At 42.4% G+C, this 13505-nt stretch overlaps 1 protein-coding gene across 1 annotated transcript in view; it reads right to left on the minus strand.

The window, feature by feature from the left end:
* Nucleotides 1-475: 475 nt before the first annotated feature.
* shtn1 (shootin 1) overlaps nt 476-13505 on the minus strand; it is a gene marked incomplete at its 5' end in the record, with an annotated part of 39390 nt that continues 26360 nt past the window's right edge. The window contains 6 exons of the mRNA XM_080531684.1: nt 476-668; nt 7205-7367; nt 7603-7653; nt 8512-8618; nt 13013-13095; nt 13368-13485. Of these exons, the coding sequence (XP_080387810.1) occupies nt 667-668; nt 7205-7367; nt 7603-7653; nt 8512-8618; nt 13013-13095; nt 13368-13485 (524 nt within the window). The 3' untranslated portion in view covers nt 476-666. The remainder of the gene's footprint in view (nt 669-7204; nt 7368-7602; nt 7654-8511; nt 8619-13012; nt 13096-13367; nt 13486-13505) is intronic.

Here is a 13505-nt window from a genome sequence, read left to right on the forward strand (position 1 = left end):
CTTTTAAAAGCCTATGTTGTCCAGTGTATTTCAGTGTACTTTCCCCCCTACTGCAGGGACAAGGAAACACACATCCTCACTATTTGTCAGAGAATCGGCGGAGCAGTCATCTGGGAGTTTTGGGGACAATTAACAAATACCTTAATGTTTGTATTATGAACGTCATTTTCTTTTCATGTTTCATCAATGCAATGTAATTAAAAAGACTTCAAATGAATAGCTCTAACAATCTATTTAAATTATACACCTTTAGATCTTTAAAGAATTTATCAGTCAGAATCAGAATTATTTTTATTGCCATGTATATTTGCACATACAGGAAATTGACTTGGTGTGGTTGGTGCATAGGACATAAAAAATAACAATATAAGCAAAAATTATTTAAAAGACAATGGCAAAATAGATTTTTAAAAATAAATATATACAAATAAAATTCACACATAGCAATCACAAAATCACAATAACCTAGCTCTGAAATAAACTAAAAGGAAATGTATGCTAATATATTGAATAAACTGTCCATAATACCCATTGTCTCATTGTGTGTTCTTATTATCATTGACTTGGATCAGCTATACGTGTCCAACACTGGTGACCACACCAACACCTTGTACTGATGTCTTCTTTTCTTCTGGAGAGCTGACTGCAGCATTGACAGGTGCCTTCCTCTAAACAGATCAATGAGAAGGCACACGAATAAGACACTGAACAGCAAGAGCCTAGTATTCCTCCAGTGTTTCAACATTGATTGAAAGTCTCCACAAAAGTACAAGAATAGTTTGATATTGGCAACGTACATGATGTTGCTGCTACACATTACTACTCTAAAACTTCCTATAACAAACATGAATAATAATTTACGCATTATTGTCAAGCAAAGCCTCTATTTTTAAACCAGGATGACGAGGGCAGGACCTGAAGAGCTGTATCAAAGGAATGACAAAGCACACACAGAACCTTCTCAATGTCGGCCATCGATTAAATCTAGCTCATCGTGCAAACCCTCATACGACCCCTCTTATGCCTACACAAACCCTCATATCACCCCTCTCTTATGCCTACACAAACCCTCACCCTCTCATGCCTACACAAACCCTCATACCACCCCTCCCATGCCTACACAAACCCTCATATCACCCCTCTCTTATGCCTACACAAACCCTCACCCTCTCATGCCTACACAAACCCTCATACCACCCCTCCCATGCCTACACAAACCCTCATATCACCCCTCTCATGCCTACACAAACCCTCATACCACCCCTCTCATGCCTACACAGTTCCTAGAGGAAATGATTGTGTCACACAGTAAAGACAAAACCACCGGCACAAGCAGACGCAGCATCAGTCCTGTCAGTGCAACAGAGAGGGCAGCTGTTAGGGGCGGCTGTGGCGCAGGAGGTAGAGCCTCCGTCTAATGATCGCAAGGTCGGCAGATCGGCGGTTCGAGCCCCGGCTGGCCACATGTTGAAGTGTCCTTGGGCAAGACACTGAACCCCAAATTGCTCCCAGTGAGCGGGCCGGCGCCTTGCATGGTAGCTTGCCGCCATTGGTGTGTGGATGTGTGTGTGTGAATGGATGAATGAGAGGCCGTTGTAAAGCGCTTTGGATAAAGGCAATAAGTGCAGTCCATTTACCATTTATGTTAGAGTGGGGAGCAGAGGGTCTAGAAACAGAGGGTCTAGAAACAGAGGGTCTAGAAGCAGAGAGTCTAGAAGCAGAGAGTCTAGAAGCAGAGAGTCTAGAAGCAGAGGGTCTAGAAGCAGAGGGTCTAGAAGCAGAGGGTTTAGAAACAGAGAGTCTAGAAGCAGAGAGTCTAGAAGCAGAGGGTTCAGAAGCAGAGGGTCTAGAAGCAGAGAGTCTAGAAGCAGAGGGTTCAGAAGCAGAGGGTCTAGAAGCAGAGAGTCTAGAAGCAGAGAGTCTAGAAGCAGAGAGTCTAGAAGCAGAGAGTCTAGAAGCAGAGGGTCTAGAAGCAGAGAGTCTAGAAGCAGAGAGTCTAGAAACAGAGGGTTCAGAAGCAGAGGGATTAGGCTACACAGAGAGAATGCATGGGGCACTTATGGCGCTTTTCCATTGACCAGACCGGCTCGGCTCGGCACGGCTCGCCTCGGCACGCTTTTGAAAAGTTCCATATAGGAATCGTTCTCCACTATACAGGAACGACCCGGGACTGTAGGAGGAGTTACGCGTCATAAGATTCCCCCCGCTAGTCTAGTAGACTAGTTTAGATCTCGCAACCAGGGAAATGCCGACATGTGTTAAAGCCCCGATTCTATTTTTATTTCTCCTGACACGTTGAGCACTGCTTTTTTTTGTTGGTGAACTACCGTAATAAGCCTGAAAAAGTTCAACTGTTCAAAAAGTGCAACTTCTCTGCTTTCAGAAACTGTTTGGGCATATATACTATATACTATGGGCATATACTTCATGAATTACGATAGTTTGAAGGAACGCTGTAAAATCCTGTCGGCGCCGACAGCTCCGGTTTCGGAGCAAGACGAGAATCTATCGGCATTAGTCAAATACATGCTCACATCCAGTCATCCGCTCACTGCTCTCCATCAAAAATGGCACATCCATCAATAATATTACATAATAACAACTGCTCTGATTAGATTGCTTAGATTGTTTAATACATCAACGGGGGGAAAAGCGAGATGAACTCGCGAGTATCATGCTTCCTCCATTGAACGGAAAGTCCTATCTATTCCATTCAAAGTGTTTTAGCCTTCCCCCTTTCCACTGGTAATAAGGAATTGGTAAGAATAGATCGATATAAATAGATCAACATAATGCAGCACTATCATGCACAGATCAGCCTTAAAACATGTAACGTTAGATATATAACGGAGCGATGTATTTCTACGGAAAGGCTGACTGACGAGGGGCTCATACAATCTCCGCGTTTGTACGAGTGCTCCGGTGTCTTGCTGGTAGTCAAATATATTTATTTTTATATACAGCATATGGATGTTATGTGCCTGTTACCTGCCGCTTTCAGTTCTAGTAGTTTAGATCTCGCAACCAGGGAAACGCCGACATGTGTTAAAGGGAGCAAGACGCGAATCTACCGGCATTTGACTCATGAGTGAACGGCGAAAATGGCTGGACGGCACAGCTTGGGATTCCATTGAAGTTACAGGGAACTATGTGTGAAAGAGGCTTAAATGTTGAAATAACAGTAATACAATGTTCATTGATAAAATGACATGGAATGGAAAGGGGTTTTAGAAGGGGGATGATGAAGCGCGCTGGACTGAGGAACAGCATAGGCACAGGACATCGCCATAATAGCGATTTTTTTGTTATGCTTGTAAATAAAAGTTCTATGATGCATTGAAATGACATTAAACTAGGATAATACGATGGTTATCATAATTTTTCTTATCTTTATTAATACGTTATTACAGAAACAGTAAGTGACATTTTCCGAGAGCGAATTCTGTTGTGGTATTTAAAGATGGCGGTTAGGGAAGAAATCTATGAACATGGGATGACGATTTCCATTGACCAATCAACGGTGTGCAGCGTCACACGTCACACGCAGCCTGGCAAAAAAGTACCTTTCGCTACCCATCCCGAACAAGAACTAAAAATGGCACGGGTACTGTTGGCAGTGGAGAAAGGCTAAAGAACAGGGCCAAACCAGGCCGACGACAACACCAGAATATTCTCCGTTTCAAACCAGAATCTTTGAGCTGTCTGGGATAAAACACCAGCTCCACAGCCATGGTGGATAATGTGACAAATGATAGACTAGGGCTCAGACTATAACTCAAAAACCTTTTCTTTCTTTCCTTTTCTTTCTCTCTCTCTCACTCTCTTGCACACACTCACTTTTCCCGTGTCCCCAGCTTACTCAAGCAAGGTCTTCTGCTCAATGACACTTGATCCCTCTGGGTGTTATCATAGTTAACTCTGCTTTAACCTCTTCTTACTTCACCATGAGAAAATGGGGGGCCAAAAGAAAGCACGTAAGTCGGCACAATTAGTAATTTCCGAGTTTTTGGGCCATGCAGAGTCCCCCCTGCCCATCACTCCCTCTGTCTACTAGGCCATTGTATTGGGTAAGTCTGCTGTAAAATAAAATTAGAAAGTGACTTCCTCCTCCAACAATGTCCTAGGCCTTCCCTGTATTTTGGAGCAGATGAATGAATGAATGTGCAAAGCCATTGGGCATTGGTCTTAGATGAAGCCTGAAGGCAACCCCTTGAGGTCCCTCGAACCTACATCTGATATAGGAAACTTTAGACCAATAAAGGCTTGAAGTATTATACTGTATAGTTCAACATGAAAGCAGAGAGCAGAGTCACCCACATCTAATTTCCCCTGCAATCTAGGGGGATTTGTGGAAAGAGGTGGAAATTGTGCCTTAGTGCCAAACCAGGCCCAAAGCCTCAATTAGTACCACACACACAATGGCAAATGGACCTTGCTCCTGTTTCTACTTCTCATGTTTCCTCCGTCTCTTCAAAAATAGTCCCGAAAAATGTGTCCTGGTGAATGAAAAACAAAACAAAACAAAAAGCCTCTACCCTAAAGGTCAATTAAGAGTGATGGTCATTGTGGTTTTCTGAGGGCGTCGGTTGATCCTCATCCAATTCCTCTGTAAGAAACACCGAGCACAACAGCTTAACCTCTAGGTGACATCCCAAGCATTTTAGTCAACTCTTAAAGCTCTAGAGCTGCCAGCTAAGCCCAACATTGTACACTTACACACGCTTCAAATCCTTTACCCTTCAACACGTCGACCGCCATCAATTGATTTTGCTGTAAAATATCATCTTCATAATATCTGCCTATTTTTGAATGCCTGACCATTCAAATATATAGACATTGACCAAATCTTCTCAGGAACAGAGGACCGATGGGGGAATAGTGGAAACACAATATGCCACATAGCCCTATAATTGCTCACTGGGAGGCTGCGAGGTTGATGCTGGTCTAGACAGACCAATTTAAATACATACTTGCTTTGGCAAATGTTCAAGGCGATAAAAGCCAGTCAACGGATCCTCACCCATCCAAACAAAGGCCAATGTTAGTAATTTGGGCTTAACCTTCACTATTAAAAAAGTTTAACAAAGCCCTAGGTTGTGGGAACAAAGTATTTCATTTCACCTAAATTAAATGCCCCCAGTAATTCTTCATCCTGTAGTGAACTCCCTCCCAAAACAGGCTTGATGAAATCACAGCTCAATACCACAGGAAGTCTCACAGGGACTCCTCTTCTAAAGGTCCCTGTTTTCATCTACAGAAGCAACTCGAACCAGACAGGTTCTAGTTGTAAATGCTGCTTTATCCTTATTGACCGACAATCCATGAGATCAAACCCTGTTTTGAAACTATATACAGAATTGGTTTACAATGATATTGTTTACAAACATTGTAGTAAAACAAGCTTATATTTGGGGTGCTGATAGAGTAAAACAGTTGAACGAAGCACATGAGGAATCTAAGCTGTAGTCTTGGATGAGGAATCATTGGCTATATATCGTTCATAAAAAAAGGGACAATACATGTCGCACTGATAAGAAATATACTCAGGAATAATTTTTTAAGTACATGAATATACATATGTACAGTCATGGACAAAAATATTGGCACCCCTGAGACACTATGGTAGGAGACCCAGGAGGACCCCACTGCTCAGACAGTGTGCGGATGCTGCTTTTTTGGACTCTATTTGATACTCTTCAACTCCAGCACCTCAGCTGTCTGATCACGGATGAGCGGTGGTATTTTCACTATTTCTAAAGCACACTTCAAAAAGCACCCAGAAATGGTTTAAGACAAAGCGCTGGAGAGTTCTGAAGTGGCCAGCAATGAGTCCAGATCTAAATCCCATAGAACACATGTCGCATCTCAAAACAGCTGTTGGGAGAAGGAACCCTTCAAATGTGAGAGACCTGGAGCAGTTGGCAAAAGAAGAGTGGTCCAAAATTCCAGTAGAGAGGTGTAAGAAAATCATCCATGGTTACAGGAAGCGATTGATTTCAGTTATTTTTTTCCAAAGGCTGTGCTACCAAATATGAAGTCGAACTCCTTTTTTGGAGTTCTGTGTGGAATCATATCAGATTTGGCCTTTTTTCTCTGCTTTTTTGTGTTGTTCCAATGCAAACAAAAGAAATAAACAGATAATGACCCAAAACACTAAATGCACCCAAGAATGGATAAGAACAAATTAAACATTGGACTATTCTGAAGTGGCCGTCTATGAGCCCTGATCTGAATCCTATTGAACATCTATGGAAAGAGATGAAACATGCAGTCTGGAGAGGCACCCTTCAAACCCAGGAAGAGTGGACCAAACTACCTATTGACAGACGTGCAGAAGTCGCATTGAGAGCTACAGAAATCGCTTGATTGCAATGATTGCTTCTAAAGGTTGTGCAACAAAATATTAGGTTACGGGTCCCATAATTTTTGTCCATGCCATTTTCATTTGTTTTATTATTTAAAATATTATTTTGAATCAAATCAAAAGCAATGTCTGATTTAGAATAAACAATGATGGATGGCAATTAATTTTGTGAGTTTCAAGTTATTTCCGAGAAAATTTTGGGTTCTTCTATTTTCGTCGAAGGGTACCAACACAGATACACGTCTGTGTATATGTGTGTGTGTATATACAGTGTATATATATATATATATATATATATATATATATATAGACCAAGTGTTTTTATACACACACACACACACACACACACACACGCACACACACGCACACACACGATACACTATATATTTAGAGGTAAGCAATGTTCTATTTCAATAATTAGACCAAGTGTTTTTAAATAGCTGTGTTTGGTGTAGTGGCTATGACACAACCCCCTACAAGCATGTTATTCCTTCCATCCTCATTTCAAAATATTCTGTGGTGTGATGCCTCTTTGTCCATCTCCCTTTCTTATTCTTAGATTCCCAAATCTAAATATAACATTGACAATAAAAACCTGATAGTGGCACTTCCTGTCCTGACACCTGACCAATGACAGCTGAGCTATTCCTCCTTATACAAGAACTTCTCCAAGACCACTACATCTATTATCTATTCTTATTGAGAAAAACAAAAAACTGTCTGAATTATAACACTACATCTGTCATAATCTTTACGACTACAGAAAATAAAAATCTTTCACAATACCACTAATTAAAGGCTCTCTCTTAAGTTAGTATAATTCAAAGAGACAAAACTCACAGCTGTCCTGTGGGGTCTGGATCACCCCCCGCCGTCTCAGCAGAACTCTCTCCAGCTCAGACTCTGGGTTTGTTGACAGGGTTCCTGTGTTTGTTGACAGGGTTCCTGTGTTTGTTGACAGGGTTCCTGTCTTGAGTTGGGGAGAGGGCCTCTGAAAATTGTCCTGTACAGTTTAAACAAAAAGGGAGCCATGGTCCTATTTGTAAATAAATGAACATAGAACTAATATGTTGCTTTGGTAATAAAAGCATCAAAATACATGTCCTTCGTTCAGAGCTTACACAGAATAACAGAATAAATGCTCCTTCATCCAACATAAAACAGAAGTTTGATTGGGCAAAGTTCTCTATGTTTACTTCAATCAAAAGATCTACTAGTATCATCAAAAGTTACATTACCAATATTCCTTTAAGTTCCTGAATGGCAGAATTAGAGGGCATCCTTTCTCGCTGATAAAAGTGAGAGGAAATAGAAAGATGGCTTTGGTAAATAAACACACACATTATCCCTAATTTCACTGATTCAGCCTTTATATAAGGCTAAAGCACAAATCGTAACACCAAGGTAAACACTATTTCAGCAGTTATATGGATTCAAAACAAGAACATACGTCTACAAATATAATCATTTGAATTATCTGACATTTTTCCAATTTTCATCTTATAGCCTATAATAATGTTAAAGAACAGGTCCTGTGGCCCCGCGGTGGTGTAGCGGTCTACGCACTGGCCGCTAGTGCATGCTGCCCACCGGGGCCGGGGTTCGTATCCCGGCTCGCCAGATCCAGAATATGGCCGAGGCACACGGGAAGCGGCATATTGGCCGGCCGCTTCCGAGGGGGGGTATAGGAGTATTTCTGGACTAGGATCCGTCGCGCAACACCGCCCCCTGGGGTGCCGGAATAACGGTACTGGGCTCGAGGAGCCAGTCAGCCTAGTCTGCCTGGCGCCCTCCTCTGGGACTGCCGGCCACGGGGTCGGGCGGCGGATCCAATGCAATAGGCAGGGGATAATTGGATGCTAAGTTGGGTTAAATTGGCTACCAAATTGGGTGAAAAAGGGATAAAATCTGGAAAAAAAAAAAAAAAAAAAAAAAAGAACAGGTCCTAGTGGTGTTATATCCTAAGAATACTGTGGGTAGATTGCAGAGTGAGAGCCATTAAAGACATCTCGCAACTTGAATAAAAACATTATAGCTGAAACCTTTTATGGAAGGAATGTGAACGCACAGGTGGTTTTATAATACAGCAGGATAGAGCAAATTAGAGCAAATTGGTGGGCCGTGGTGCGGTGAGATCCAGTATGTACCTGGCGGTGTTTGGTCCTGTTGGCCGACTGGCCCACGGGTCGGAGGTGGACCCCCTTCTTGATTCTCTGCATCATCTCATCCACTGCCTGCTGCCTGACGTCCGTCTCTGAGAGAGGAGACACCCCCCCGCCCCCATTGATGTTGATGCAAAAGTGCAGGCAGATACCACTGCAGTGGAATTTTTAGGTTTTGAGCTCTCTCTATAAAATGGAAAAACAATTAAATTAAATTTGGCAGATATTAAGGCAAGACAAGTGCAGCAGTAAGTTATGCAGTTACTAAAATGATTGGCCAGACTATACAATGAATGGTTAGCAAGCACATATCTGAATCTGTTATAGAAAAAGCTTTTACTTTAAAGGTACAATCATTTCCCAAAAGAATTCAAAGAAATTAAGCTTCTTATTTAGATGTTGGTGTAAAAGTCCATTAGTAACTATCCAGTTCGACCCCTCATACCTCTAAGTATCTAATTAAAAGTGTATAACAAAAAATCTGACAATACTGATTCAATACTATCAACTCAACCAGACGCCTTGATGTCTCAACCTGATGTCCTTTACATTATTGGCATTTAGTAGACGCCTTATTCCAAAGCGACTTACAAACGATACATTTGACAAAGCAAGTAAATCATTACTTCACCAGTCGTAGCAGGAAGAGTAATCTAGGTCAGGCCAGGGGCCATTGCCAGTTGTCGTGATAGAAGTAGAAAGAAAGATATATATTTTTTTTTTAGACACTGGAGAAACACGTCGCTGCAATGTTCTCCGCACAGGATAGGCGGTTGTCCAGGATCACTCCAAGGTTCTTGGCTGTCTAGGAAGGGGTTACAGTAGAGTTCTCCACTTTTCCCAGGGATGAAGAGTGGCTCAGTCTTGTTAAGGTTGAGCTTGAGATGGTGGGCTGACATCCATGTAGAGATGTCAGCGAGACATGCAGACACGTGTTGCCACATGTAGGTCAGAGGGGGGGAAGGACAGGAAGAGTTGAGTGTCATCTAGCATAGCTGTGGTAGGAGAACCCGTGTGAAGAGATTACCGAGCCAAGATACTTGATATAGAGGGAGAACAGTAGAGGCCCTAGGACAGAGCCATAGGACAGAGCCCTGGGGTACACCAGTGGTGAGGGTTCATGGAGAAAACAACGATTCTCTCCAAGTCACCTGGTAGGAGTGACCCGCCAGGTAGGAAGCAAACCAGGAGTGTGCGGTGCCAGAGATGCCCAGTTCTGCGAGGATGGAGAGAAGAATCTGGTGGTTGACTGTTGACTGGAAGGCAGCAGACAGGTCCAGGAGAATGAGAACAGAGGAGAAGGAGGAAGCTTGAGCAGAGTGGAGGGCCTCCGTGACAGCAAGGAGAGCAGTCTCAGTGGAGTGCCCAGCCTTGAAGCCAGATTGGTGGGGGCCCAGGTGTTCCATCTTACAGAGATAGTCAGTCAGTTGTTTACATGCAGCACGTTCAAGGGTTTTGGAAGGGAAGGAGAGAAGGGATACTGGTCTGTGGTTGTGGACAGATGATGGGTCAAGGGTTGGTTTCTTGAGGAGAAAAGAAACCAACCCTTCATGTCCTTCAACTAGGCCACACAATATCTGAGTTATTTTCTTAATAAATAAGGCCCTCACTGACCTAATGTAATTCTGGAGAAAATGTGTTATTAGGCTCAACCAAAATTGTAGGTTTAATAAAGATCCTCATTTAATTCCAGCTGCCAATCGGTGGTATTCAAACCAGCTCTCAAAAAGAGCTGCAGAAAAGCTGAGCGCCAGTGGCGTGGCTCTAGGCTGGAGGTGCATTATCAACTGGGGCACGAAAATCTGATCACCTATCAGTCCGGGATGGATGCGGTGAAGGCAGCCTACTATTCTAATCTGATAGCTATGAATAAGCACAATCCCAGACTTCTTTTTGACACTGTTGCTCGGTTGACACAAGGCCATCAGAAAAAGAGCTGTACTGAAGTGTCAGCATATGATTTTTCATGACAGAGTAGAGGCTATTAGAGCCAGGATACCACAGCCATCCATGGGGGGGATTAGTTTTTGGTGCCATTTTGCCCCCTTATTCAGGACATGTTTTCTCTGAGTTTGAGTGCATCTCATTAGATGATCTGACTAAGGTGGTCGTGGCTTCTAGATCTACAACTTGCTCCCTGGATCCGCTACCAGCCTGGGTTATTATGGATCTTTGGTCAACTCTAGGAGCCTATGTCTTATCTATCCTCAATCTATCTCTCTTAAATGGAGTTTTCCCAGCCTGTTTTAAATCTGCAGTGGTTAAACCCCCATTAAAGAAACCGGGTCTGGATCCACTCTCACTGGCAAGTTATAGACCTGTCTCGAATTTTGATTTTTTTGTCTAAGGTTTTTGAAAAAGTGGTCTCAAAACAGCTTGTAGATTTTCTGTCTTCTAATAATCTGTTTGAGCCACTACAGTCGGCATTCCGCACCAACCACTCTACTGAAACAGCACTCACTAAGGTGGTAAATGACTTGCTATTGACGGTCGACTCAGGCTCAACATCTGTTCTTTTATTGTTGGACCTGAGCGCTGCTTTTGATACAGTAGATCATCACATATTACTAGATAGGCTCAGGAACCTGTTTGGCATCTCAGGCCAAGTATTCCAGTGGCTAGAGTCATACCTTAAATAGATCCCAATGTGTTCTACACAATAATCTATTGTCTGCATCCCGGGCAGTCAAGTATGGAGTCCCACAGGTGTCCGTTCTGGGCCCTCTGTTGTTCTCACTGTACTTGGCACCACTGGGTCAGATCTTGCGTTCTTTTGGTCTTGCTTTTCATTGTTATGCTGATGATTTACAACTATATATGCCTATAACAGCAGGAAATGTCTCAGATTTAGTTACGTTCAAGACCTGTCTGGCTGCTGTGAAGGGCTGGTTATCAGCGAACTTTCTGCTATTAAATTCAGACAAGACTGAAATGATAAAATTCGGTCCAGCTAGACTAAATCATCCAAGTGATAGTCTTGTCTTGACCTTGGATGATTGTGTCATCCAGTGCAGGGACAAAGTTAAAAATCTCGGTGTCATTTTGGATCAGAACCTCACAGTTGACTCCCACATAAAGGGGGTGATAAAAATAGCATTCTTTCACCTCAGAAGAATTGCTAAGATTAGATCAATCCTTTCTTTTGAAGATGCTGAGGTTCTGATCCATTCTTTTGTGACATCCAGACTAGATTATTGCAATGTCCTTTTGTCGGGATTGCCAAAAAAGAGTCTCCATGGTATACAAATGGTCCAAAATGCTGCAGCTCGCATTTTGACTGGGTCAAAGAAATACGACCATATCTTACCAGTACTGGCCTCCCTTCATTGGCTCCCTGTCCATGTTAAAGATGTTGCTACTAGCATATAAAGCTATACATGGCACTGCGCCTTCCTATTTAAATGACCTTCTTGACCCATATGTGCCCTCAAGGGCTCTGTGCTCACAAGGCTCTGCCCTGCTGATTGTTCCTAGAGTCAGGAAAAAGACAATCGGTGAGTGTGCGTTTTCCTTCCGTGCACCAACTCTCTGGAACCGTCTTCCATTGAACATCAGACAGGCAGAATCAGTGAAAGTGTTCAAAACTAAGTTAAAGACCCACCTGTTTTCTGTCATAGCCTGTGTATTTGTGCTGTGAAATTATGTGTGTTTTTTTAAATTTAAATTGTTGTTTTCAAATTGTTTTAAATTGTTGTTTACCTATTGTAAAGCACTTTGATATAAAGTGCTATACAAATAAAGTTATTATTATTATTATTATTATTATTATTATTAAACAATTTGCATTGACAGAGAACAAATTAACCCAATATTTTAGGTGCAATTTTTACAGAAAGAAAAACTGGCATAAGTGAAATAATAAAATAAAAATATGAATGAATGGTCTTTATTGTCATTGATATAGTACAGGTACCAAACAACGACATTTGGGAGGGGGGGCTCCCCTGGTGCTAGGAAAAAAAATACTAAAAACAAGAAGGGAAAAGAGCTGGTTTACATAAAGGCTATGTACACTATCCACTGTACTATACTATACAAATAAAACACTGTGCTGTACTCTATGCTATGCTACACCTATTCTAACATTTCCTATTCTCTGAACCATATGTACCCTAGGGTTGTCATATTGCACATAGTGTTATTGCACATTCATTTAAAGTGTCTATATATATGTGTGGATATTGGGGAAGGAAACCCAAGTACATGAGAAAGAAACCCAGTACATGAGAAAGAAACCCAGTACATGGTGCAATCACAGAAAAGATGAATGAGAGGGCAGACAGTGAAGAGGGCAGACAGAGAAGACGACGGGCTGGACTACTAGGACTGGACTACTAAGTGACAAGTTTGCACCCCTGCATAATAAGCCACACTTCATTTGAATAGTCCCCCATATATGCTAGTGCCTGTTGTTGAGAGGTCCAAGCAAAGAAAGATGAATGCTCCCATAGGCACTAAATTATAGATTTTGAAGATTTGACTGTACCTGGCTCCTCGGCTGTGTTTTGATCCACTAGTGGAATAGCATGACTGACGTCTCGTTTTTTGCGGATCATCGACAGTAGTGCGCTTTAAGAAAACAGTAAAGCATATTGTGAACAGAGAAAGCGTAGGAGTATAAATGCGGTTAGTTGTTAGAGTTCAGGGATCTGGATTTTGTGGGTCTTAAAAATCTGTTGAATTTTGGGGGGGCACAGTGGGTTGCCCACCAAAGTCACAGATTACATGAAGAGCTTTCACAGAATTTTATGTCGATGTTCTATTACCGTGCTTATGGATCTGTTATGAATGCTTTATGAAGACAGAGGTATGGAAATAGCTCCAGTTTGCTATGATCTGACCTGAGAGGGTTGGAGAGGGGTGCTGGAGGTGGCGGTGGTGGAGGAGGGGGTGGAGGTGGAGGGGCTCGAGCAGGAGGAGGATTAGATGCCACTTGGAGCCTCTTCTGAAGTTCCTCGACTGGCCAATCAAAACACAAA

The sequence above is a fragment of the Nansenia antarctica genome (assembly GCF_963989245.1).
Source record: "Nansenia antarctica genome assembly, chromosome: 1".
Classification (NCBI taxonomy): Eukaryota; Metazoa; Chordata; class Actinopteri; order Argentiniformes; family Microstomatidae; genus Nansenia; species Nansenia antarctica.